Genomic DNA, 26,975 nt, shown 5'->3' with positions numbered 1-26,975 from the left:
TCCCTACCAGATGGGGATAATGTTAGTAGTGTGCATGAAAAATATATTTTAATTACCAGATTAAAAATACTTTTAAAAAAGCTAGATGTTACTGACAGAGCAGACCTCAACAAATGCTTCGCAGCCATAAATTGAGAGGATGCTTTCTTATAAAAAGACAAGCTGCTGGGGTTTTTTTTTGTTTGTTTGTTTTTTGTTTGTTTTTTTACACCATAGGTTGCAGTGTTCAATGTTCCACAGCATAGATTAAACAACACTTTTTTTTTTTTTTTTTTTTTTTTTTTTACATTTTAGTCCATCCAAAAGTAGAATGCAGAATGTAACTGTCACAGGAATTGGTCTGAGTTTCCTAATTTACTTTATATCTGCTTTGTTTGGTTACCTGACTTTTTATGGTAAGTATATTCTTAGAGTATTCTTTAGAATGCAAGTTAATAATAAATGATATTTGATGCATCCTGCACAGGACAGTATTTGTAATAAGTCTTTTTGCTTCCAAGACTTTTTTTATTTCACCRAAATCCTAAATAATTCACTTCTGACAGACATCCATATGCAGTTATAAAATATCTGGGGTACTTCAGGCTTGTTTAGGCACTGATATACTTGGATCCTCTTGACTCTTGGTCCTGTGAAGACAAGAATATACCTAACTTTGCAAAGTATTATAGCCTCATTGACTTCTCAATGTGTAAAATAGGAAACTTTGCAGGGTTTATGCCTAAAGGCATACACAGGCAAGATACTGGCCCCTAAACTGTAGCTGATGGTCTATTGATGTTCTGTAAGACTATGCAAGTAGTCTACTGACTGCCACTATATTTTAGAATGTATAATATTTTCACTTAAAACTTGCGTACACATTTGGATGGGTCTGTTAGCGGATTTGAGATCTGATGGTCATTTGCTGGTCCAACAAGTTTTAAACCCCTGTTCTAAGGCTGTACCTCTATTACCAAAATCCGGCATGCTTATTGACCCTGTGATACCCCCAGTCCATTTATGAGCTGTAACTGGCACTGAGGCCTCTGCTGTGAGGAATTTGACCTGCAGCAAGCCAGCCCTAAGATCAGGGAGACCTCAGTTTTGCAGTCATGCTCGTCCTTGTCCAAAATAGCTTGGATGCGACTCATGTAGGGCGTCTTGGGGGGTGGGGGATTTTTACAAATTTTCCAGAACACTAGCTATTTCAACACTCTGCTGGAAATGGAGAAAAAAAAGTGCCATGAATCATCCAATTTAGGAAAGCTTCACTTTAATGGTTTGGACAAAGTGACGATTTCTTAGACGAAGGCAAACCAGAGGACTCAAGAGGAAAAAAAGATAAGGAACATTAGAAAATTAGAACAGCTGAATTGGGCAAAGAGTGCATGTAGCTTTGTGCCTTGACTGCAGTGGAGGCCAGTGACAAAAGCCTGGGGAAGAACAGAGCAGTGTCAGCTTGGCGTTGGGCTTTCTGGCACGCTTGCAGTCCTCAATAATTTGTGGTGCGTGCAATGCCAGAGCCAGAGGTAACGTCTGTTCAATGTATGTGCTGAACCAAGGAGCACGGTTTTTTGAAGAGGTAGTTTCTGGGAGATGTAGTAGTGATAGTGTTTGATTCAGTAAATATACCTTTTTACTTACCAAACAGAAAAGTAGAGTTTCTGTCTTTAAGTTTATACATATGAAACTTACCCTACCAAATACTACAGACTCCTTTCAATTACATTTGCTATAGAGCTTACATGGCCGTGTGTTTCAGTACCAGTTTAATGACTCTGTGGCTGAACTCTTGAATGCTTTTGGGTGCAGTTTTTTAGTTGAGTTTAAACATAGATGACTGTCTGCTATTCTTGCATTTGCCAAATATTCAGAAAGATTCCAGAATTCTTACCTACGTAGTGGCTTTTTTTTTAAAGGTCCATCATAACATTGCCAGAAGTAGGTGAGTGTCTATTTCATACATCARTTTTAGTTATCTTATGTAACATAGCTAGCAGCTGTGTTGTGATCTTCTGAATGTTTAGCAGTTTGACAGTATTTTCAGTATCCTGTCATGTAATGTCACAGTGATGCCTTTTCTAAGAAATGTCRTTTGGCTCTGTGTATCCTGCTTTATATTTGTGCTATGGTATGTTTTGCTTGCGTAGAATGCGTTGTCAAATTGAATTGCCTCCACTTGGTGATCTTAACTATCTTCTGGAGTGATAGTATACAGATGCTGTCACATAAATGCATCACAGTCATCTGTGAGGATTCTTCTAACACCTGGAAACTCATCCTTCTTTTGAGATGACCATATGCTAGCCTGTGTTGATTAGAATGATTAAAATTTCTTAGAAGAGACAATAAAACAGTAAGAGAAAAGTGTTCTGATTAGGATCTGTCTCTACTTTTCAGAGTGTTTTATGTTGCTGGATTGGGATAGTGTCTGACAAAGCACCAAGAATATAGGCTTTCAGCAGCTAATAATTACAGATTTCTAAGGGACTTGGCATCTCCTCTCCCAAATATGTCTGACCATAACTGTCTGAAAGTGTTCCTTTTCTTTTGAAAAATTATCTGGAGAGTCTTGAAATCCCTAATGCGATACCTTTGCTGCTGGTGCACAGTTGCTCTTGATATCAGTAGCGAAGTCAGAAAGATTTCATTCCTCCAGGCTTTTTTAATTACAGTGTAGTCCAATGCTTTCTATTTGCTAGCCAGCTGCATCTGTTAATGACAGAGCAGGCAGGTTTTAAAGGCGTATCTTTAAATGGTGCAGTGCAGCCTGGTCTACCTTGACCAAGTTTTCCAGCATAGAGACTGCTGTTGCTGGGGCTGGTGTTGGTGTTCCCCGATTGTTTCTACATGGTTTGTAGGAAAATATGATTTTGACTGCCACTGTGATAGATTCAAAATGCAGTCCAGGGTAACATCTGTCTCCAGATGAGATCTCAAAAAAAAAAAAAAAAAAAAAAAAAAAAAAAAGCTAGAAACCATTCCTATTCCTGTTACCTTCACTGTCATAATTTTTGGGGGGCAAGGCCTTGTCTTGACTGCAGTCCTTTCACCTTTTTCACTGGGAACATTACTGGGATTCAGCAAGCATTTCTTTTAGTAGTGTTTAGACCCAAGAGCCTAAAATACATGAACCAACAGTGGATGTTTGCGAGGGCTTTTTTTCCCCCTTGCAAGCTTCTACTCCCCTTTTCACTTTTTGCTTGCTTGTTTTGTTATTTCTTTAAATAGAGAGAATCTGTTCCCTGTTCTAAAACACCAGTCCAAGAAAATGTAAAACATTTTATTTTAAATTGAAAACAAAAAAAGGGTTCCTTCTTTGAAAGAAGACATTTCCTCTTTCTGCAGTTCAAAAGTTTTTATGCTGTTTTCTGTGAATTTAAAACTTCATATAACAATTGGATTTTGATGCACTCTGAAGCCCCAAACAGCATGGTGCAGCAGATCCCTTTCAGGGCTCTGGGTTTTGCTGTCAACGTAGCAGTGAAACTTTTCATGTTAAAAAGGCAGAAGTCAAAGAAACAAAGGTGAACAGTGCAAGTGCTGATACATCACCTTTTGCCCCACTTTTGCCTTGAATCTTACAAAAGTAGCTCTTATCACGAAGGTGTATCCCRTGATATATATAATGTAGTAATTCTACAACAGAATCAATTTTGCAAAGCTAAATATGCGTGTGGTGGAGAGCACAGAAGACTCATTGCTGAAGAAAGCAGCGCTCTCATTTGAAAGTGTTTGGCCGGGTTGGGTGTGTGGCTGATGCTCTCCTCTGGTATACTCTGGGTGACACAAGAATTCAAATTGACAGTCTTCAGGTGTCAGTAGTTTTTTTAATAAGACATACCTTTTAGAAGCATGACCGATGCTAATTATCTTTCTCCATATTATCCATCCAGCAATGTACTGGAAAATGTAGCCAGTAATAGCACATAAACTAGCATAGTTTTGAGGATTTCTTCTTTTCAATTAGAATTGCAGCTTTTCTCCAAAATCATGAAATTTCACCTTGTATATCACTTAATGTTTATGGAAATGAAGGAAATGCAGATAATTTAGCAAAGTCAGCTTGTTTCTGGTTTTAGTTGAACAAAGAGAATCTGGTRGTGTCTCTTTCAGTTGCACAGAACCAGTTTTACAGCACTGTTTCCTTGGCTTGACGTCATGTATCCTTCGCTCTTTATTCAGCAAGATAGCAGACTGAGCAAAAATGATACAATTTATGTTTCACACTGCTGAAGAATTTTTTTTCTCCCTAAACTTTATTCGTCAGCAGGCTTGTCCAGCACCTGCTCCAAACCAAATCCTAGCAGGGACAAGTCTCCCAATTGAATTCTGGCAGGCTACGTGCAGGTTTTTTGAGCCTAGATAAGTAAATCTGTAAGTTACAATATTGCTGACCTGTTGCAGTTGGAAAAATTCTGATGGAAAACTTAAATGGTCCAGATACATTTTCTTTGTTCTTTGACCTAATAAAATGGAACCAGTACTTTTGAGATGAAGTTTATCTAAAATAAATTACCTTAAATGTTGTTTATGTGAATGTTCAGTTTCAGTTGTTCAGGGCTCTTAAAATATTATCCTGCAAACCATTAAAGCTTTCCTCATCATCCTCTGATTTTTTAAAGTGGCTAGAAATTTTAAGCCTTTTGCCAAATATCAATAAATCTAGTAGTCCAGGCTTCCACCAGATGCACCTTCTAATCTGTGAATACTACTTTTTGTTATCTAACTATTAAACTACTCCTGTAGAAAAGTTTGAGGCTTGTGGGTACTAATATCTGTATATTTTCTTTAGTTCTTTCTGAGACATTTTCAAGAGTTTTCTAGAATTTACCTCCATTCTTTCTTGATCCTTTCAGGCTACTAAAAGTTGTCTTCTTTTTTTTAAAGCCTAGCTAACATGGTGAAGTTCAGGTAAGATTTAACATAACACTACCTTACTAGTGGATTGGATAAGTTTTATAGGATACCTCTATAAGCTTGGAATATCTTTCTCTCTAATCCCCTTTCCTCCATATTTGTATCTTCTCTCTTGATAGCTTTGGCTTCAACAAAGGCTGGGGTTTGCTTCTTGAAGTTTTTTCAGTTTTCTCTAGGTTACGTAGCAGGTAGAACTGATATACCAGTTCTGCCAGCGTGATGCTTATGTGCGCTCCCTCCCACTCTGCATTAGTCACAAGCAGAATGATCAATTTTAATGCAAGTTTAATATGTGTAGCTAATTATTTTATTCTTAGTTCTCAAATGATTAACAAAGCAATTCGTTTTTTTGATTTTCAGACAAAGTGGACTCTGAATTACTGCAAGGTTACAGCAGGTACCTGCCACATGATACCGTAATCATGACTGTTAAGATTGCCATACTATTTGCTGTGATTTTGACAGTCCCTCTAATCCATTTCCCAGTAAGTACTCCTAAACATTTTGAAGTTGGCATAAGCAATGGTAACACTAATGCTTTGCAGACTGCAATATTTGAGTCACATCTAGTCTTGTGTATCTTATTCACTTGTCAAGTGATTGATCAAAGACCACGTATTTGCATATGTTCCATGAAAGCTCCAGAATAACAACTAACCACTAAGCTAATTTGTGCTTTTGAGACAGATTTCAGATTAAAACTAACCCACAGCATTGTTTTTAATTTAGGGAATTCAGAACATCTAAAGTTTATTTAGTTTGATTTTTTTTCCCTCTTAAATTGAGTTTTGCTGACTTGGATTTTCATTTCTACATGCACGCAGACACACACACACACACACACACACACACTTGAAAACTCAATTTATAATTAAATTGAAAACATATATTGACCTATTTCACCATCAAAATTCTACTTTAGCTTATCAATACCATGGTAGATCTGAGAGAATTCATTCAGTAATGACAAAAAAGAAGGAAAAAAAAAGCTTGTGGATGCAAAGCTATGTATTTATAAGTTATATACTGGTTGGCAGTATGCTGACATTTGCTAACAAGCACAGTCAAAAGAGACAAAGCATTATCCCCAAACCTCTCCTTGTCCCTGGAAAATAGGAACTGTTCCTTTAGACTAATGACCACATGAGAAATACTGCTTTAATATGTAAGTCAACTCCGTGCTACAGAAGGACAGAACTTAGTTTTACTATTACTAAATTTAAAATATACTTTCACATGTTGAATGGTATAGTTTTTCTTAAATTTATGAAATTGAAATAAGATTAAAATATATGTACATATATATATTTACCAATGCAATGTTTTTCATCATGTTTTATAGGCAAGGAAAGCTGTGCTGATGGTGTTTTTCTCTCATCTTCCTGTGTCGTGGATTTGCCATATCCTTGTCACTTTGACAMTGAATACAATTGTTGTTTTGTTTGCAATGTATGTGCCTGACATCAAAAATGTATTTGGAGTAGTTGGTAAGGTGTTTTTTTCTTAAACTTCCAGAAATTTAATATAATGATAAAGTAATATACTTCAGACTTGCTCCAAGTGAAATCTTTCTATTTTTTCAAAGGTTCGACCACATCAACGTGTTTGCTTTTTGTTTATCCTGGACTGTTTTATCTTAAACTTAGCAGAGAGGACTTATTATCACCACAGAAACTTGGGGTATGCTATTTTTTCCCATGTGCTAATTATATTAAAAATCAGTTTTAATTAGTTGCATTTTAATATACTTTAGAGCATATAATGCATGGGGCAAAGTTCCTCTTTCCATTGCATTTCACAAAATATGTGAGCGTTTTCTTCTAACCTTCACGTTAGCTCTGGTCTTTCTAAAACTCCTTTCTTACAAGACACTTTTGACTAGCAATGTGTCTGTATGCTGGACTGTTGGTCTGAATACATGCTTTTCATTATAGTTTTCAGATGTTCATGACTTAATCCAGTTTCTCCTTAGTTTTCATGCATTGCTCTGATGTCGTTTGCTTGGGCAATGGGGACAAGGCCAAACTGTATTTGAGTGAAACTGTGTTTATGCTTGTTTTCTAAGTAAGCCTTCTCAAAAATATATTTTTTTTCCTTTACGGTTTCCCTGTTGGAATAGCAGGTTAAATTTTAGTGGGAATTTGTGCAGCAGCCTGCTTTTTGCACTGTATCTGTGCTTTTTGGGCATTTTTTGGCATTTTAACCACTGCTCAGCAGAGCAAGCTTATGACAGTGGCTAAAATGCCGGCAAAGTGATTATACGTAGACCTTTTGCCATTCTTATGGTTCTTAGGACTACTGTTGTATTGACAAAATAAGGAATCTGAAAGAAAATCTAATAACGATGCTCTCTCAGAATTTAAATTCTTAACTAGTTCCAGCAGATTTTGGGCCTTGTTACAAATCAACAATCTGCTCTCTCTTAAGCTGTGATTTCTTTATTATCATCTGGCTATTAAAAATATTAAGAATCCGTTGTAATCCATTGTAACCAAATAACRTGGAAAGTTTTCAGTGAAACCTTCCTAGAGCAGGCTTAGTTTAATTTTACTCTCAGCAGATATCTTTCTAAATGTAATTTTCAGTTAGTATTAGAGAAAACAGCTTGTTTGAAGACTGAGTAGTTTAAAATGTAAAAGATTATTTTAAAAGACACTGCTTAAACCTGTTTCTTCAGGTTTTTTCATTTTCAGAGTCATAAGCCTTGGAAATGTGACTTGTGGCTTTCTTCAGTAAAACATTAACTTCTGTTTTTTTTTCTTCACAGGCATGTGCATTGGTTGTTTTTGGCATTTGTGTTGGTCTTCTCAGTTTAATTCTAATAATTTTCAATTGGATTAATCAATGAAAGCCTATCACCTCTGTCTAAACTGGACTTGAGAAAGACAGCAAAACAGAGACATACCAAAACTGCTGAAGTGAATGCTGGACATCCTAAAGAAAAAAAGAATTGACCAAAGCTGTCCATGGGGGAAAAAAAAACCCTCTTTTTTTACTCCATTATTAATGAGTCTTCAATTAAACTCAAGTTTAATCTTGAGTCATTCTCTTCAGTTATTGCACAACTAGTCTTTGTGATTTTAAAATAATAGTTTTTAATGATGTAATCATGGCAGGTAAAAAGGGTCTGTTCAGAATTTCTGCAATCCAGAAATGTTCTAATGCATAGAGTGAACAACAAATAGAACCTGGAAATAACTTCTGATTTTCTTTTCTTTTAAAGAGAATGAATTGGACAGATTTTATATCAGTCATGATATGCACATCACACGTTATCCCAAATAATGATAGACTTTTATTGATTTCAGCAGAATAAGTTCTAAAATTTCAGCCATTTCATAACAAGAACTTCCTGGTTCCAGATGATTTTATCCTAATATGGATCCAGAAGATGCTTGCCTCAGCCCAGTTTAAAGGGCACATCATGATAATAAGAAGGTTTCCTCTAAGGTTTGTTAATGTTTTTTTCAATAAAGTTTTATACCTCAGTATACTTGAATCATATTGGAGTCATTTTTAAAAAACAGGTGTCTTTCCACATCTAGCATATTACATTTTAATAGTGTTAGGAACTATTTCTGTTTTTCAGTTAAAAATAGATATATTTCAGTTAATGCCTGGTTTTGAATATTACTGAATTTACCTCCATACTCCTCCCAGTGAAAGACTTCTTTCTTTTTCTCTCTCATTCACATTTCCACTAGTGTTTCATCTTTGAACTAGATCATACCTTTATTTTATGTATTGTTGTGATCAGAGAAGGTTTGGACTTGAAAGGTGAAATTCTGAATCTATTGGCGACAAAGGAAATTTGTGTTTATGGAACCCTAATCTTACCCCAGCTCTCTAAACTTTCATGTACCCCTTTACAGTCCTTTTTCTGCCTAAATGAAACGTGAATGCAATTTTCAACACCAACTGGGCTCTGTTAAATATGATATTGGGTGCCCACCACAAAAGTTCCTCATATTAGTAGAATAAAAGCAGTGACTGATGTCATGGTAAGCTTTTTAAAATTTTGTTACTTTCAGATGGGATCTAATGTCTTTAAAATGGAAATAGCCTAATCTCTTCAGGGATTTTATGCCCTAAGGAAGTTAGGCCTCCACAGTAATGTCTTGTGTAAAATTAAGAAATTAGACCTCAGACTCAAATGGCAAGATTTAGAGAGTGGGAAAGTTCTTCATTATTTCCAGATGCGATATTTCTTTTAATTTGGCTTAGCACTTTTATATCTGAGAAGTAGAGTAAGACACAAGTGAAACATAGCAAAGTAATACATTTATGTAATACAAAGCAGCTATTAAGCTACACTTAAATAAATTTTCACTTCCATATGGTACACAAGTAGTAAAGTAGTTGACTATTGCTAGACAATCTTGTTGAAAGAGTTTTGTTAATATGTTGATCTATATTTTATCATTTGAGATGGGGGAGATACCCTAGAGCCTGGCATTTCTAGCTTCTTAGCAGCAGGTCTGTGCAATTAAGCTCCAATATAAAATTGGAGCCCCAAACTGAAAATCAGAAATAAAGCTACATCAGAATCATAGCTATGTTTCCCTAAAACTTGTTCTCCTGCATAAACRGTCATATTTTCTAATGGGATGGGAGAGACAGCATTTGATTAATTCAGGTTTTTTTGTTGKTGKTGGTGGTTTTTTTTAATGTTGTCATGGTAGAAGGTAGCTCAGCTTCTCCACTATTGATGGTTGTGGAGCAACCTGAAAATTGATTGCAACTTGGAAAGACGTGACTGCTAAGCAAGCTGCCTTGATAAAACACTCTGGCTGCCTTTGCTGGTGGCCTGCAAGGGGCATTGAGTGATGCCACTCTCCCGAGAAGCCACATCATTCCATTTTATTTTATTTCCACATGGATTTGTAAAAGGCTGATTTATGTGCCAGCTTTAACATAAAGCAAACTGAACGTGCGTGATCCTCAGCTGTGTAATAGGAAAGAACAGAAAATAACCAGAGTTGAGATAACCATCTCTATTTATGAGCTGGTGAACCAGGATTCCTGGCTCGCTCAACTCTCTCAGGATCCATAAGATGCTTTTCACTTTTGATAGATGGCCTGAAGGCACCCAGGAGGTATTGGTGCGTGGCTGTGTACCACTTCCGGATTCCTGTATGCCTTGGGAATWTTCTGCTACTTACGAGTTTAATGTAAAAGTAGACTTGTGTGGTGAGGCCTAGAAGCTACCCCAAGGTTGCGTTAGAAAGCCCATTCTGCAGGAATCGGTTTGCTCTATCCTGGAAAAGACTGCAGTTATTTGGCGTGAAGTTTCTAGCTGGGGTTTCCTGACACAAGATGAACCAATCTAATAGTTTGTCGCTACCAAAAAGAGCATGTCCACTCCTGCCAGAAGTTCACAACTGCTGTTGTGGCACTGGCAGCGGCTGCAGGTCAGTACGTTTAACTGACAGAAACCAGTGTGGCCAAGGAGATGCGACAGGTTATCTGCCAACAAAATGAACGGATTCAACTCAGGGGATGAGAAAAGTSAGGGAGAGGGAGTGGGGCTGCCTTTTTGAGCAGTAGCATCCATTGGAGCAACTCACGCTGCTCAGTAAACCTCACACTCAACCTGCTGAAGCCAACTGCTGGAAGCAGGACGCGTGCGTGCGTAAGGGATGTCTCTAGAGAAGTCCCTGGCCACCTTTGATCAAGACTTTTTCAGCATTGTATGGGTATTAATGATTGAGGCTCCCCTTCTTGCCTTATTTCTTGCAGTTCTCCCTACATTTCTAAGTCCTGATAACCAGAAAATTCTTTTTAATAAAATAGGAAACTTTACGTTCATGTGAATGAATTGTAGGGTTGTTTTTTTTCTCCAGACATTTATAAATTAGGAGGAATGTCCATTAGAATTGGGAATTTTGGGGGAAATTTTCTTGTTTATCATACTCTTGTAGCTTATGAATGAATAATATTTATAAGATGACATGACAGTTAATTTAAGTATTTTAAGCTCTAAACAGGAAACCTTGACACTGAAGACTTAGATTACTTGTAAAGGTGCAGAAAGTTGGCAAAGTTTTGCTAATACTCTGTTCTTACACCGACAGTTGGATTTGTGTGCATTGTGTTGAAAAATGTGACTGAGAAAATACCTGAAATACAGTGTTAATTTTACAGTTGATTCCTGTAATCCTGTGGAAATCACTACGTTATCATTTTTAATCCCTGGGTATTACCTAATAGCTAGACTTTTAAATGATTGATACCAGTGCATGAAGTTAATATTCTGTTGGGGTGAATGGAAGCAATTCACACCTCTGCTGGACCTCTATTATTATATTTTGGCTGCAGTGCAGAAAGGATAGAAGCACGTTGATTTACAGAATGTGTGTTATCTTACATCTGAAAAAGAGTTAGAAATATTGCTACTTTTAAGAAGTTTATGTGATACGTAACTTAAAACATGGGAAGGAGGAGAAAGAGAGAGAACTTCTATTTCCAAATTTAGAAAAAGGTATAAGCATTTTCCACAATGAAGAAAAACAACAACAGTAGGAACACTATTTTTATCCTTGGAATCTCCCATAGAATAAATATGTTGTATTTCTGTCTCCTTACTGGTAATGCCAGGGTGTGATAACAAAAGTAATATTAAAACTTGTGCTGCTGCCAAATAAATAGGCTGAATGGGATCAGATAGAATTGGTCTTTGCCTGGATGGAGTTTTTTGCTGCACCATTTCTGTTGGCCAGTACAAATCCTCAAGATAGAAGCATTGCATGGGTCTGCATGGGTACTAGGATGGCTAACACTAGAAAGGGGCAAAAACTTATAAATCTTTCTTCTTTCTGTTTTCACTTAACTAAAATGTAACTTTGATGTGACAAGTTTCTTTTAGTGGAAACTTTATAGATGTTTATTAAAAAACACAAATTTAAATTTATTTTTACAAAGGGTGGTGGGGAAGGAGGGTTTCTCTCAGTTTTTCTAACTGATTTTATTTACTGCTCTGTTCATTATGTCTGTATAAGGGTTTCACTATAATGGTACACAAGTTTCTCTGAGCTAAATAAGCTCAAATTTGGACCTCTACTCACTCACATGCTGCTAAACGTATTTTTCTTTATTCTTATGCACAGATTTTTTTTGCTGRATTTCCAGATTTATAAACTCCAGCGGTTCTGCTTTATTATCTGTAGTTAGCATTTTCAGACCTTCTTCTGAAGACTTGACAGGAATGGATGAAGGCSCCCATAGCATTTCTGAACTCTCATGACAAGATTGTCTTTCTCCAAGTGAACATGAAGAACAATGTAGGAGAGATGAAAATTAATTGGTAGCCTTGGATTTGTTTTCTCTTATTCTCCCATTTCCATTCCTTGTCCATTTGAAGGTTGCTCAAATTTCAGACCGGCTGTGGTAAGCTGGGTGTGGAGAGTGTCCCTTGTAATCAGCATTACAGAAACTGGTGTTGCAAAAGGAAAGTGCTCTTAACCTGTTGTTTTGTGTGGGGAAATGCTCGTGTTTTATTCCCCGATAGGACTATTTCTAAGCAGTTTGCATCTTGATACTTGCTTTTCATTGCAATAAGTTTGTCTAAAATTCTCTCTTGTGTCCCTATATAGTGAAAATTGAGATACTGAAACAGTCTTATCCTCTCTCTGTCACTCCCTTCCCCTTCACTTCAGTTTTGCATTAGGGTCAGTTATATGGACCGAGCAGGGATGTGCTGTTAGTTGAACAACCCAAATGCACATTTTGCAGTGTGCAGCATGACTGAAACGGTACAGCTCAGGGAAGTTATCGCTGTGTTCGTGCCCCGTTGTTATACTTTTCACTAAGCGTCCACTCCTGGTCGCTGTTGAAGTACGGTGCTCCCTGCAGGTAAAYCCTTGGAGTGCCCATCATGTCTGCTCGTGTAAGAATTTATATCTGCTTTTGAAACCTGGAGACATCTTAATTTTGCATCACTGGAAARTTGTGCTGGTCTGAAGTTCTTAAGTCAGTTGTGTCACGTGCAATATGCTTGAGGTGCCCCATCTCCTACCCTTGCAAGCCTCCCAGTGAGGATGAAGATGCACAGGTGTAAGGGGATCTCTGTGACTGAGTGCTAGGGCAAATGCTACATCTGTAAGCGGCTGGTAAGCACGCTGTTTGCACATGAGAGAAAACTTGTACTTAATTAGGGCATTTCTCAAGCTGCACGAAGTGTCATTTTGGTGCAGATCTGGAAAGCAGGACTCTGATAGCTGTAATGTTGGAGGCCAGGAGTATTCTGGGGACCGTCAGTCCACACATGCCTGTTTGAAGCTCCCCATCTCCTTTAGACAGAAGTAGAGAGGGGATACGGACCTAGGTGGGCCTTTTGCCAGACCCYATATGGCCATTCTCATTTAAATTAAATTCCTAAGATTAATTTTTAGAATTATTTGTGAAGAATATGAGAACTTTTTATTAGCATCAGTTGATGTCCCTTCAGAATCACATAGGCCTGTGAGAACAGAATTTTGTCTGTTCTGGACACAAATGATTAATTTCTTCATTTCTGTGAGAAGGCAAATAGGCTATGCAGGAGTATATGATTTTGAAAAGAAGCGCTACTGGCTGATTTTGGGGGCTGGCTGGAGAGTAGGGATTYCCCCACCTAGATGTGGTTCCCACTGCAGTGAAAGCAGCTTATCACAAGTTGTGAAAAAGCTAAATGTTAAATCAAGACTCAGCAACCTTAAAAATACTGGGGGAAAAAATTGTCTACAATCCTGTTTACATTGTAGGCCTCATCTCCCTGTGGTTTTCTTAATAACTTGCCTGCAGTTCAACTGGTTTAGTGTAGTGTGGCCATGTACTACTTGATCTTTATTCAATAAAATACCAGATAAAACCAACTTTGATAGCAGTTCTGTCCAGTGAATCTAAACTCAGTGTTTGTAGCAGAGTAAGTAAATCAGCACAATCACAGGYAACTGCTAGCAGAGACCAGTGATCAGTTGGACCTAGCCTTGAACCAGTGATGACTCTTCTTTCATTTGCACGTTTTCCTTTTCCTCTTGCTCAGGAAAAGATAAAAGCAGAGTTGCGGTCTTGTGCTGTTGAAGGTAGTGAAGCTTCACCATGGAGGCAGACGTGTACGTCTCTCGTGGGCTAGCTCCCAAGCTCTGATTGACCCAAAGTGAGGTTTAAAATTCTGGGTGCTTTTCAATTTTGCCGCATGGGATCTTTCTGTGGGCTTACACTGATATTTCTGTAAGCAATAGAAAGAGATGTACATATTTACCAATGCATCATGACAAATATTTGAAGATTAATGTGGTTGTTTCCAAATGTCCCTGCTTAATGAGATTGAAATTAGCCTTCTTACCTCTATAGTGGGCATCCTTATGTGTGCTCTAGTTAAAGGTTCAAATTCAGATCAGTCCAAGAGCTAAAATAATATTGCTTGTTGTAGAACTTCTTTCCCAATTAGATTTCATTTAACACTTAAACTGAAATTGTTGCTTTACAGTTGCTTTAAATTGAAAGCTTTGGTTCTGGTTGGGATGCATACTGAGAAACATTTGGATACATTTGCTACTACTTCCTAATGACTGTCAGTGGCAGGGGATTTCCAGTATTAAAAAATTACTGCCTGATTTCTATAGTTTATGTTGTTTTATCTTATATTTGTTTTTCAGTAGTGATCATTCAGCCAATGCTTAGTGTAGAATTAAAAGTCTTAAAAAAAACCAAAACTAAACCCCCCCCCCCACTTTGTGTAAAAAATTGCCTAGCTAATGTCAAACCTGTGTGTTGTACAACATAGTTCCTATTCTGAATTCTTATTCCCTCAAATTCCCTGTGGAACAAGCACAGGGGCATGTTTCAAAACCCCCAAAATAATAGTATTTGTGTAACTCATTTGACTGTCATCTTTGCTGTACTGTGTCACGTGTGTGACTTGCCTGCTTAGTGAAAAAAAAGCAAGCGTTGCATCGTCTCACAGTTAGTTTCTCAAGTGTGCTGGTGGTGCCATTGGCCCCAGCTCAGGCTGTAGCATTACTGTCCCCAGGGAAGGTGGTCGCTCTTGGAAATCCTTGCAGCAGTGGCTGGTTTGGYGGTGGCGTTGTCTTTGTGCGCTTCAAACGTTTTCCGTTGTCAGACGTTTTCCTTCGCCTTCGTAGTTTTGCRTGATCTCCCCTCTGGACAGCGTGCAGATGTCTGCAGCACCCGGCTTGGCGTGGAGGTGAGACATGGTGCAGTGAGCTGCTATTAATTGCTCTTGCAGGACCTGTCTGCTCTCAGCAAAGCATTTGGTTTTTGCTCTTTGAACTGTGCTCTCTGAAATTTAAAGGATGCACATGGAAACCCCTTTGGGAAGGGCCTTTTGGTGCAGCAAGGTGAGGGGAGGCCAGGGGAGGCAGAATATTTATGTTAAAAAGGGGAGCAAGAGGGATGATAGCTACCCTGGAAACGCTCTAGAGCAGGAGCGTGCTTTGCAGCTGTAAATCACGGTGCTCTCGAACAGCTGTCCGGACTGACAACTTGTGAGCCAAGCCTCAGCCCAGAGCAGCCTGCAAAGTCTAAGGGAGTTCTGAATAGAAGTTAAAAATGGAAAATCCTCATTATTGTGCTCCTGGCTTGACTCCGGAGCTGTATGAATGCAAATGTGCTCATCCGTATGGAAATGAGTATCAGCAAATTTGTGTTTACTAATAACGTCTGCTCCAACTAGGATGGGTAGCGGATAGCGCAAAAGCCGGCTCCTTCACCTTTAAGCGAGGCGCGGGGTTTTGTCTCTGCACCACAGCAGCTGCTCATACCTGTTTTTGTTGCCGCCTGGGCCCTGTCCGTGCTTGGCATTTCTCTTGCCTCCGCTTYGGCACAGCGGCTCGCGTGTTAGTGGTTTACACAGCAGCCGTAAGACGCCAGGCAGCTCTCTGCACCTGGTTTAAATTTAAAGCTCGTTTGCACATGATGTCACACTTTTATTGTCAGCACGGCGAAGGTCAAGACAGTTCATTTTGGGAAGGTTTGCATTGTTGAGTCTTTACAGCGCTGCCATTAATGCCTTAACCATCTGACTTGCATTTCGGTTTTCTGGCATGATGTAATCGGAGGCACTAGATTTATACGGCGAGCGGGAGGCTGGTGCGGTGGCTAATCAGCCCAGTTTGTCCAACTACTCTTTTGGAGAGCAGGGTGGAAATTATTGCAGCACATGTCATGTAGCAGATCGCGGCCCTGGCCAGRAGAGAGAAAGTCGTGGGGGTCGGGTGGTTGTTACAGGCTGTCGCCGTTGAGGAGCGCGGTGAGAGGAAGCCGCGYGTTCGGGCTCCAGCCTGGGAGCCTGTTCCTGCCCTCCCATGCCGCTCCGCTTGATAATGGGATTTACACGCAGGGACGGAGAACAGATTTGGGACACTGGTTATTAAGGCACGGAGACCGTAGGGCTGGGCTCGAGGACCATGAAAACCTCAGGCCCTGTTCTCACCTCCTCAAGTTCTGCTCTGTTGTTTCATTCTGTACATTGCTCTGGAAGCGGGGCTTCAATGTAGCGTTTTCCCAGCTGGATTTGTGCAACTGCGGATCTCCCTGTAGGAAGGGTTTAAGTAGCCTGTGTATTTTATAGTTTCTTCTAAATCTGGCACTGGGGATAGCTCATGGGGTGTGCGTTTAGGTTTTTCCTTGGGGATTTTGATGAACAACTTCCATCCCTTTTAAAGGGAGCAATGACTGAATTCATGCTTTTTACTGTCACAATTCACCCCTCTTTCTCCACGTGTATAAATCCTTATTTTATCTTACAAACCAAAAACTTGAAATGCCTGAGGTGTGAGACAAAATTAGCCATCCAAATGTTAGGACTCATGACAGCGAGTACCAAGAATGGATGCAGAGGCGTTCTGGACAGAAGCTGTGCYGCGTATACCTGTTTTATATCTGCACGACATTGAGGCTAACTTTTGGAATAGCCCCTAGCTTGTCTTCTCCTTGGCACGTTTTAGTTGCCAGTCATTGTACGGTCACAGGAGCCTACACAGGAGGGCTTCCCACCCCTGAGTTTTGGGAAGGGTGCAGGGGGATTTTCACTGTTGCTCATTGATTGAGTGCTGGGTGGGGGAAATTACTCCTGTCCTCGTGCTGCCTTGCAGCGAGCCTGATCCTGGCTCCCTGTGAGCAGTGAATCATCAGCACCTCACGGTTTGTTTAAAAAAATATATATATATAAAACAGGCTTTTATGTTTTAGATAATGAGAGCCTGACCCAAAGCCTCAGGGCTTGGGCTTCTGAGGTGCAGAAAGCACAAGCGGTAAGTTAAGTGATGCAGGTGGTAAGGTCTGTCTGGAAGCAACTTTGCTCAAACGGGAAGAGTTGAGGTTGCTGGCAAGTATTTGAGACTCGCAGTAGTTTAAACCTCTGCCCACGCTCCTAAGGGTGATTATGGCATTTCCTGCTGTTTTGATGTTGCCTCCTCTGAGTACAGGGTCACTCTAGATTCCTCTCGCTGAGGATACATATACTTTATGCCCAAAACATTGCTCTTTCTTCAGGACATTTATCCTCTTACCTTCTTGATGGGCTCTCYGGGACACGTGCTCTCCCCAGGAGAGATGCAGCACAGCACAGCCCTGCTTGCACACTGGGACTTGCAAGGTCCTAACAATATGGAAAGGCAGAATGAAAAGCTAAAAGCCCTTATATCAATAGATATTTATCCATAAACTCTGTCACATGAAAGTGGGCGGCTTCACATTTGGTGGAGGCAGAGTGGAGTGCAGACCGAGTAACTACCTCGGCGCTGCAGGGYTGCGTACTGTTATTGCAGCAAATCCCTTGGCAAGCGTCGGAAAGGGTTCGAGGTAGAGAGGAGCAAGAATAGCCTCGGCCGTTATGCAAGCAATGACAGCGTCAAGGGCAGCCAGCCCTCTTGCACCATGCGATCCCCAGACGGGATTAGGGAGAACCGCCCGTGTCTCAGGGGAGGGCGTTGCACAATTAGGCGCAGTCGGCAAGTTCGGCGACGCACGCGGAGCTGGCGGCTCCAGYGGGTCCGGCATGTGTGCGGCTGTGGTCGTTTTTAATGCTCGTTAGAACATGCTGCTGTAGCCGGCTCCAAAATGGTGTGGAAATGGTACGGTTTTTCTCTTGGTATTTCCTGGCACRGTTTCCACCGCTGTTTACAAGCCGTTTCTTCTGGAACAATCGGAGCAACRGGAACATTCGCCTGGTCCTTTTCCAAGGGGAGATTACTAGAATGATGGTGGAGAGCCATTGTCACAGCCCGGCTGCCAAATGTTAGTAGAAGACGTCTGTCCTGTCATTCCTTAATCTGACAATTCAATTTGGTGGGWAGGAAGCCAAGGAGTGACATTTCCCAGTGTGACACAAAACCTCAGGGTGGAGATGCATAGAAACACAGTCCCGTCCTGTGTCCCCCCCCCCCCCCAATTTCAATATTCTGAAAATCAATATTCTGCTTGCTTTCAGCCACCTAAGTAGTTCCATCAGGGCAGGGACCTTGTGTTTGCCGCGTCTTGTCTAAACAAGGCCCCAGCCTTTGAGCGGAGGTGTCACCCCACATTCRCCAGTGTGCTGCTAATGGGGAAATATTTGGCTTTAGCACTTCCCCGCCACCCCTCGCCCCCTTTGCGGGGTGCAATACAAACAACAGGGTTTTAGAGGTCCCAGGAGAGACCGAGTGAAATTCCTTGTTCTGAAATGAACCTCAACGCCGAGAAATTGAGTCTTTTAAAAACATCATCCTAGCCATTTGCTAGCCATAAAGAAATTCCATATACATTAGTGTTTTGATAAYGCAGCATCATCCATTAGCCTCCAGTTTTTGGGATTCAGGGCACTGCTGAATGCAGACTTTAAGGGGTTTGGGGTTTTTGTGCACTTTTTAGTCTTTGCTTCGGCTTGCACGTTTGCCTCGCTCCACTCCCAGGAGAGCTGGATCGGTCCTTTGGAGGGCTTTGCTTTAGGGACCTTTGCTCTGTGAAAGGGTAGCTGAACAGCCTTGCCCATATAAATCAATTTGGAAGTGAGTTATAAAGTGCTTAATTTGCCTTCTATTAAAATTCCTTGTCCTCCCTATAGTACGCTGCTAAATGAGCTCTTGAGGTTTTGAATATTGAAGTCACTTTCTGAGTTGCAGACGTAGCTCGCTCACCCAGGAAGGTCTGAAATGCAGAGTCCGCCCTACGTCGCCTCCAACAACAGTTGAGGTTTTGTTGGCAGTGAATTTAAAAGCTCTTTTCAGTCGCATCCCGCCCCGACCTCRGGGAACGGAGCCTCKCTGGGAGCCAGCAAACAACTGTGGYGCCCAASGTTCGTTCCCCTTTTCYGACGTCTTCCTGCTGCTCTCGCGGCTGCTGGAGGATCTTCTACTGGTTTAGTTTCCTGGGGTGTTTTGGGCAGTGGTGACTGCGGTGGTGGGGTGGCTCTGGCGTATCTCCCACCGTGGATGCCGCCTTCTCTTCCCCCGGCAGTGCTTGGTGCTTCCCTGCCCTCCTTTGCTGGAGCCTGCACGGCGCGATGCTGAGATCTGCCCGGGGAAGTGCTCGGGCGCCTGAACGACGGAGGCTTTTAGAGAAGCCCCAGGCTTCCTGGGAGCTGACGGGATCCAGCCCCTAAATCACTGGGACACGTYTGCAAATCTTACTCAGCGACTTTTCTTCCTTTAACGCCTTTTCTCCCAGCGTTTCTGCCTGGGAGTTACCCCCAGGCACGAGCAGCCCGCGCTGGGGCCGCGCTAGCGCCGGTCGGCCGACGCGGTGGGTCGGGTCCTCGAGCCTCAGCGCGAGCTGCTGCGAGGCGATCAGCAAGACGCCTGCGTGCTCGTTTGACAGCTCGCTTACTCTCTGTAGTCTGGAAATATTCAGTAAGGCCCAAAAGCTGATGGAGGCCAAGCTGGGCTTAGCTGGGGCCAGAGGGGTTCAGAGCGGCTCCCTTTGCCCGGCTGGTCTCCGGCATGGTCCGGCGGTGGCCTCAGGGCTGTCGTACTTTGCTCCAGCTGCAGAAAGCCCGCGGTTAAGGATAGTTTTTTCCTTCCAAACAGGAGCGCAGCGGGCAGAGCTCACACCGAGGGGCTCGCTCCGGTCTGTCCGCTGGTTCGGCCGCCGCTGTTTCTCCTTGCGGGAATTCCCCGCCAGATGCCAGAACGGGAAYGCGGGAAACCCGACTCCCCGCGCCGCTTGGAAGTCCCCGGCACGGGGCTGTAACCGGAGCGCTCACGAGTGCGACGCGACGCCCAGCATCCCTCCTTGCGGGAGTTTTGGGGGAAACGGAGTACGTTCACGCCAGATGTTTCAGCTTAGCCAAAGCGGCATCATCTCCCCCCAGAGTGGCTGCTCGGAGGTCTCGCGGCCCAGCCCCAGGCGGGCGTTTGCTTCGGGGGCTGCGCRTGAAAGCGAGCCGAGCTGTTTTTCAGCCGCGCCGCCGGCGGTGGCAACGCGTCTGGGGGCCTTGAAGGAAACCAGGGGAAAGCCCAAGGTCGAAGCTGGTYGCTCAACGCCTTGTGACTTGGGCGCAAACCGGTTAACCTCAGCCACGGGGCGCTTGCAGAGCTGGAGGCGCTGCCCAAAGCAGCCGGATTAGGCAAAGCTGGCCATTAYGGCCTCTTTCTAATCTCTTGATGTTAATCGCTCTTGCTAGTGACAGGCACAGAAAGCAGTGAGTGTCTATGTATGTCAGGAGCTGCTGAGCAAATATACAGAATTTAATGAAGAGTGGCATGACTGTTTTTGCTTCTCTTCTCTGCAAAAAAAAAGAAAAAGAAAAAGGTTGGAACGCAAGGATGGGAGAGCGCCTTTTGCTGAACCTGCATATCTATTTTTATTCCCCTGCTCTATAATGTTCCTAGAATAAATTTTTCAGTGCACTGCAGGGTAGGAAAAAAATAGTGCCGCTGGCATCCCTGCTATCCCCATTGTGCGGCGAGGGAAGATGGCAGCTGCTTTGCCGACCTGCCGCTTGCGCGGAGCCGCATTCCCGCTCCCGAGGCCATTTGCTCGCTGCGTTTCGACACTGGGCGAAATGGCCACCGGCGTTTATATATAGACCCTTCCCCTCCTGCCAAGTTGTCTTCAACTCTTGTGACTTGAATGAAAGGCGGGGAAGGGGGGGAAGAGGGGCAGCTCGGAAAAATAGAGCTGCTAAGCTGCCGGTGGCCAGGGGAGAGCCGGCCGGGATGTCCCGGCCCCCCCGGGCGCAGGTGGTGGCGCCGCGGGCTGCTCCGCAGGGGCCGGGACCGACAAGGAAAACGGGTTGGGAGGAATATTTATAGCTTGTCCCAGCGCCGGGGGGGCGCCGGGCAGCGCTGYGGATGGGGGACCGCGCGGCGCTGGGTTTGCCTTGGATGGCGCCTCTCTCTGTGCCGAAAAACCTCGGCCAAGCGAAGGGGGTTTYGGGGGGGTAGGAAGAGGTGGCGCCCGCCCTGGCCCCTGCGCGCTGGGGAAAGCCCAACGCGGCGGCCGGGGGGGGTCTGCTCCCGACAGCCCCAGGGCCCGCTGCCTTCCCGGGAGGTCTCGGAAGCGAGCGGCGGGGATTGAGTTTCCCATTAGTGCCCGCACTTGCCTCTTCTAAATAATTACTCTTTTTGCTAATGCTGCAAACACTGAGGGTGTGTTTCACTTTCCCCTGAGCAGAGGGGTTATGTTATCACCATCCACATTCAACTGTCTGCTCGATACTTCGTTAATGGTACTGATGCGGATTWATTWATTWATTWATTWATTTATTTATTTATTTTAAGGTGTCCCATGATTGCTGCCAAGATCTGGCTCCAAAATCCTGGAGGGAGCAGCAGGTCGATGCAACATTGCCCGGTTTCGTTGCTTCAGGATGAATTAGGAATACGCAATGTTTGTACTGAAGCTTTAGATCCTGAGGCCGCGTGAGTAGACAGACTTTCACCTCTCCTTGGGGGAAGAAAAAACAGTTTTGTCTTAGCTCTGTCGGGCAGGAAATTACAGCGGGTCCTTCACTAAGCAAGGGCGCGAGCTCCGGGGGGGTCGGTGCTTCTCTTCCTCTGCTTGCAGGTGCACCGGCGGTGTGCGTGCGTCCGTCTGTCTGTGCATCTCTTCCGAYGGAGGAAAGCTCCTGAGGTTGCTTCTCCACGACAGCGCCTGGGGATTTGGGGCAGTTATTTTGGGTTTGGGGAAGGTGGCCACCGGATGACTCTCCGAAGGTTGATTTCACAGCAATACGCCCTCCGCAGCGGCCGCCTGGGAACGGCRAGATTTCATTCTTCGAATTCGCCCTCGTTCACCGCACCGGGATGATCTGGCTCCGCAGTGATGTGTGTCTCGTTTGCTTTGTTTTTCAGCCAACGCCGCTGGCAGCTTTTCATTCCTCGCAAGGATACTGGTGCTGGAGACATTGCAGGGAGGCCGTTCCCGCGTGAGCGCAGGCCAGGCACCTGTCCGCCGGGAGATTCCTCCGGCAGCCGCCGCTTTGTTCTCCGGGGAAGTCTATCTTTGGTTTCAGCTCGGACGAATCCTCCTTCCTCCTCCTCCAACCCGCGGGCTGAACACGGAGGTCAGCCGCGTCGGGAAGCCCTGGGCAGAGCGCATCCGAGCTGTCGAATTCCCCATCGAGCTGTGACTCCTGCTGCCTTTCCCACTTTCTGCAGGGGAATTCCTTGATCTGTAAATGCATTAAAGGGCCACTTGGTCGTTCCCCTGAGCACAGCATTAAYAGGATATTCTTGGTGATTTTTTTTTTAAAAGACTCAAAGAAATGACRTCGTCTGGAATGATTGCTCTAAAAGTCTTAATACCTCCAACAAGGAGTCTCTCGGGACTCCCGTCTGTTTGGGGTTAGGCCCCGATTTCTCCTGTTTAGCCATTCTTCCTCCCTTGGTGTGCTGTCTGCTGAAGCGGGTACGCTGTTCCCTYGAGTCCAGCTGTGGTCAGCCTTCACACTGGAAGGGGTAGATTGCCACATTGTGAACATAACTTGCTTTCCTCCAGTCTGCTGATTGCTCAGCCTTTCAAAAAAAAAATCTGGTATTATAAAAAATGTGGGTAAAAAATCCATTTTTTAGGCCCCATAACTTGGCCAACTCCCTGCAATGTTTTCAGCGGTACTTGTCTGCTTTTCAYGCTGATCCAAGTCGATCAATAACCAATCTCAGTTAGATCAGCTTGTTGGTGGGGAGAGCGTACTACCGTTCTCCTGCTTGTGTCCCAGGATTCGAGGAAAGGTTACCCAGACCTTCCTGAAAGGTTTARCTTTTCGTAAAGACTACCATCAAAAAATGTCAAGCCCAGAAGCAAAACTTCCCAAATGTCTCACGTACCTGAAATCAGTGGGAGATGATGGAAGTTTCTCTTGAATCAGGATGCTATCAGCCAGACCTGGCTGCTCTTGYAATGCAAAGAGTAGCTGGTGCCATGGCTAGGACGGTACGACCAGGGGGTCCTTGACATGCCTGWTTTGCTCATAATTCCTTAGTTATCTGTGCTGGTATCTGCAGCATGCATTTTTGGAGGGATTGACAGTGAACTTCACAACAGCTGTCATTTTAATAGTTAAAAACCCARCTAAGTAATGCACTTTCATGAGGTGGCTTCAGGAAAAGCACTGCTGTTGTTTGCCTGTCTAAGCTAATACAATTGCAAGAAACACCTAGGTCTGGATTACAATTTCAGTAGATTTTCTATCTACCAATATAGAGAAGTTGGAAGCACCCAACTGTGCAAGCTGGTCTCTGCRCACAGCACAAATGAGTCATGGTGGGAAACAGGACTTCAAGCGTGACTTTTAGACATGTTTCCTCCTCAGTGACTCTGAGGCTAGCACTGGTCAGGATGGAGCTCCATCCTGACGTGGCTTATACAGACCACGGGCATGTGTCTCAGCATGGCAAATTCTGTCCCTTGGTTGGTGCTGGAGATCAGGCACACAAACCTTTGGAAACCCCCAGTTTTAGGGCAAACCCTAACTCCATTTGTACATCTAGGATAGACTATGTCTGTGCCTATATGTTCCCATCGATAACATGGGAATGAGAGCAGGTCTCCCTCTCATGGGATCCCTTTGCTGGAAGGAGGGTGGGCTCTGAGGTCGCAGCAGCCATCGGAGCCRTGGAAAGGGATCCTCTTGGTAGGGATCTCCTGCATTGAGGATGGGGAAGGTACACCATTGAGAAATACCGTAAATGCTACTGGATACTGCCAGTGACGTGTGCTGAGATAAACGGGCTGTTTCATGGTGTTATTCCTCTGTGACTTCTTATACTTCAAGGTAAACCATTTGCTTTGGTTTAAAAATGCATACRTGTAGAGATATATCTTGTAAAATGCCTAACTATGCCCTTTCAAACATAGCTTTTGAACCGTCCACCTGGGGAAAGAAACAGTTTGTTCTTTGGTGATTTCTTTAGCTTGTTTGGCCCATGAGCAGCAGCACATCCCGCGTACGCTGCTGGGGTAGGAAGGCTGAGGTTTGTTTTTATTCCAGGTCAGGCGCATTTACCATGTAACCTTGACGGGGGGAATAGCTCCCTTGAAATCACGCAGTTCGCTAATAGATGAACACTTTGTACCTAGGTGGTGTGGTAAGGTTGGTGCCCTGCAACTGGCTTTTCTAGTGCAATAAAAATATATGAGGTCCCCGAGATGTTGACCAATGGGTTTGGGAAACAGATGATTGATTCACACAGCTGAGAAACAGGGATTGTAATGTGTTTTGTCAGAGGAGACCAGTTTGACGGATGAGTTCATTTAAGGATTATGCTATAGATAGAGCTGTTGACAGAATGAATTTGTTTTTATTTTTCATTGGTAGGTATAACACAAAGCAGAAGGAATTGAAAGTAGTTTCCTCGTGGCATCTGGTTGTGTTTCTTGCTTTAAGTCTTTCACACACTGTAAAACTACATCAAGGGCTTTTCTTCACTTCAATTTGCTTTCCAAGTTTCCCATCGCTGCTTTTCGAGTGGGTTCCCAACGTGCAGGGCGCATTAAGAAATGGCACACGATGTTAAGAAGCGGAGCAGGGCCGTTGTTTCTACTTGTTGCACTAATGTTGTGGTGCACCTCGCAAGTCCACGCGCYGAGCGGATGCGCGGAGGTGTCCTCACCTTACTGTGGGCGGAGGGTGAAGCTGAAACATGAATGCCCTTCCAGATATTTTTGATGGCGTTTTAAACTGTGACCTGTGCTAAATATCATTCCTATGTGGACTGATCTCCTCCTGTGTTAGGCCCAAACCTGGAAGGCGATTATATTTGCCCAGGGAGGTGCTCTGAGGTTGAGGGAAGGTGTTGAGTTAAGTTCTGTAAATAGCTTTCTGAAGCAGCCAGAGGAGAACAAGTCCCGGTGTTTCTTCGGGGATTTGGCTGACAGTGTGTGTCACTCTGCCTGCTGGACTGCGTGCGGCCGGCTTGGCTCGGGCTGTGACCGCAGCGCCGTCTCCGCTCCGCGAGCGCTGCCGTGGCCGCTTGTGGCTCTTGCAGGCACTGCGCTGGGACCTCTCATGTGAACTCGCGCAGGCTGTCGGGGTAGAAAACTGGACTTTGTGGTTCAAACCCTTCTTACAAATTTGATCTGTGGGTTTTGCCTCCCCCCCCCCTTTCTTTTCCAGTTGTGGTCAAATAAGAGCTTTCCAGAACTGACTCACGCAGGGCCAAAGGACAGGAATGCAGGAAGCCCACCAGCGCCTGCCAAGCTGACAAGCCAGCAACTGCAGCAGAGAAAATATCCCCAGGTTTCTGCCACCGAGTCCAATACCTGATGAGACGAGTCCATGTGATTTCAGGATTACGTTTCAGGCTAAATTCTAGCTTTGATTTGGCCTCAGACCTGAACTTTAAGCACCAGCCAAAACATAATCCAAATCTGAACGCTGACTATTGGCCTATCTCATCTTCTGCTCATCATGTGTGCAGTCATTCAACAGAAGCTGAAATGTCTTTTCTCTGCCAAGAGCCGTTGGTTTCCAAACGACTACATCAGTGCAGTGAATGATGGAGTTTCCATCAACTGCTGTAGGCCAAATTCAGTCATCTGAATTCAGGTCTTGGCAGGTATATAAACTTGGAGTTGTCAATGGTTTTTATATAAAATTGTACTTAATCACGATTTCTTTTTCGGTGCTGTAGTTCTGTGGAAGCTCTTGGGATTGTGGATGAAAAGGAGCTTTTTATTTCTTAGCTAGTGAGATTTTCTGTTCTTTAATTGACCTTTAAAATAATTTAGTCTGGGCTTCGATCTGGGTTAAATATAGCTGGCTATTTTCACTCTAAGTATGTAATACACGAAAGAACCTAGGTATCCTTTGAATGTGTTTTGACAAGCGCTGTGTCTGTATGCAGGTATGTATTTATAAACATTTGCAATGTGCATATTAAAATGACACTTCCAAAATCAAGTACTTTTTTCCTGTAGCAAAATATTTGCACAAAATGCAGTGTTAGATTTCCAAAAACGGGCAGTCCAAAGAGAGTAAGACACTTCTTCTTGGAAAGAAGATAACAGAGGCGATACGGATTGAGCCCTCAGAAGTAATGAATGATGCAAGAAGTGAACGTGAAACATTTACTCACTTTATCTCGTAAAAACAGGACTAGATAGTGCCTAAAGAAATTGTTCAACAGCGAGTTCAAAGCAAGCACAAGGAAACACTTTTCTAAGGGGCTCCAAGGCGTTGCAGAACTGCTTGCTAGTGGATACCGTGGCAGCTAAAAATTTCAGCAGGTAGATAGATTTAAACAAATTCATGGAAAACAGAACAAACTGTGCCTATTAATTGCCGCATTGGTATGGAGATATGTCCTCGGTCTTCAGAAGACCCTRTACCACTGAAGGCTAGAAGCTGGCTGGCTGTGGGTGAGGGACAACTGCTCAGTACCTCTTCCCTTTCTGATACTTGTTTTCAAAGCTGAGCTCCTGGTCTGACTAAACACGATCATTATTATCTCCCTAATTTATATCAAAAGCCCATAAATTCAAACAGACTTGCCTGCAAAACAGAAGCAAAATGCCAAAAGCTTCTTGCCTCCAATCCCTTGCCTGAAGCTGATTTTAGCTTAAAAAAAAATAAAGAAAAAGGAAAATATATTCAAAGTATTTGGCAGCAGTTTTCTCTGTGTTTTCCAGACACAAACTCCATCTCTCTTGAC

The 26,975-nt window shown here is 43.2% G+C and overlaps 1 protein-coding gene across 10 annotated transcripts in view; it reads left to right on the top strand.

Moving 5' to 3' along the window:
• SLC38A6 (solute carrier family 38 member 6) overlaps window positions 1–8,393 on the top strand; it is a 41,369-nt gene extending 32,976 nt beyond the window's left edge. For all 10 annotated transcript variants that reach the window (XM_026088622.1, XM_026088621.1, XM_026088620.1 and 7 more), the window contains 5 exons: window positions 295–395; window positions 5,263–5,387; window positions 6,245–6,389; window positions 6,488–6,582; window positions 7,670–8,393. In XM_026088622.1, coding sequence (XP_025944407.1) covers window positions 295–395; window positions 5,263–5,387; window positions 6,245–6,389; window positions 6,488–6,582; window positions 7,670–7,750 — 547 coding nt within the window. In that variant the 3' untranslated portion in view covers window positions 7,751–8,393. The remainder of the gene's footprint in view (window positions 1–294; window positions 396–5,262; window positions 5,388–6,244; window positions 6,390–6,487; window positions 6,583–7,669) is intronic.
• The last annotated feature ends 18,582 nt before the right edge of the window (window positions 8,394–26,975 follow it).

Source organism: Apteryx rowi, unplaced genomic scaffold, assembly GCF_003343035.1.
Source record: "Apteryx rowi isolate R43461 unplaced genomic scaffold, aptRow1 scaffold_78, whole genome shotgun sequence".
In the NCBI taxonomy this organism is placed as follows: domain Eukaryota; kingdom Metazoa; phylum Chordata; class Aves; order Apterygiformes; family Apterygidae; genus Apteryx; species Apteryx rowi.
The sequence above is the reverse complement of the archived record's forward strand: the minus strand, read 5'-3'. Positions and strand labels throughout refer to the sequence as shown.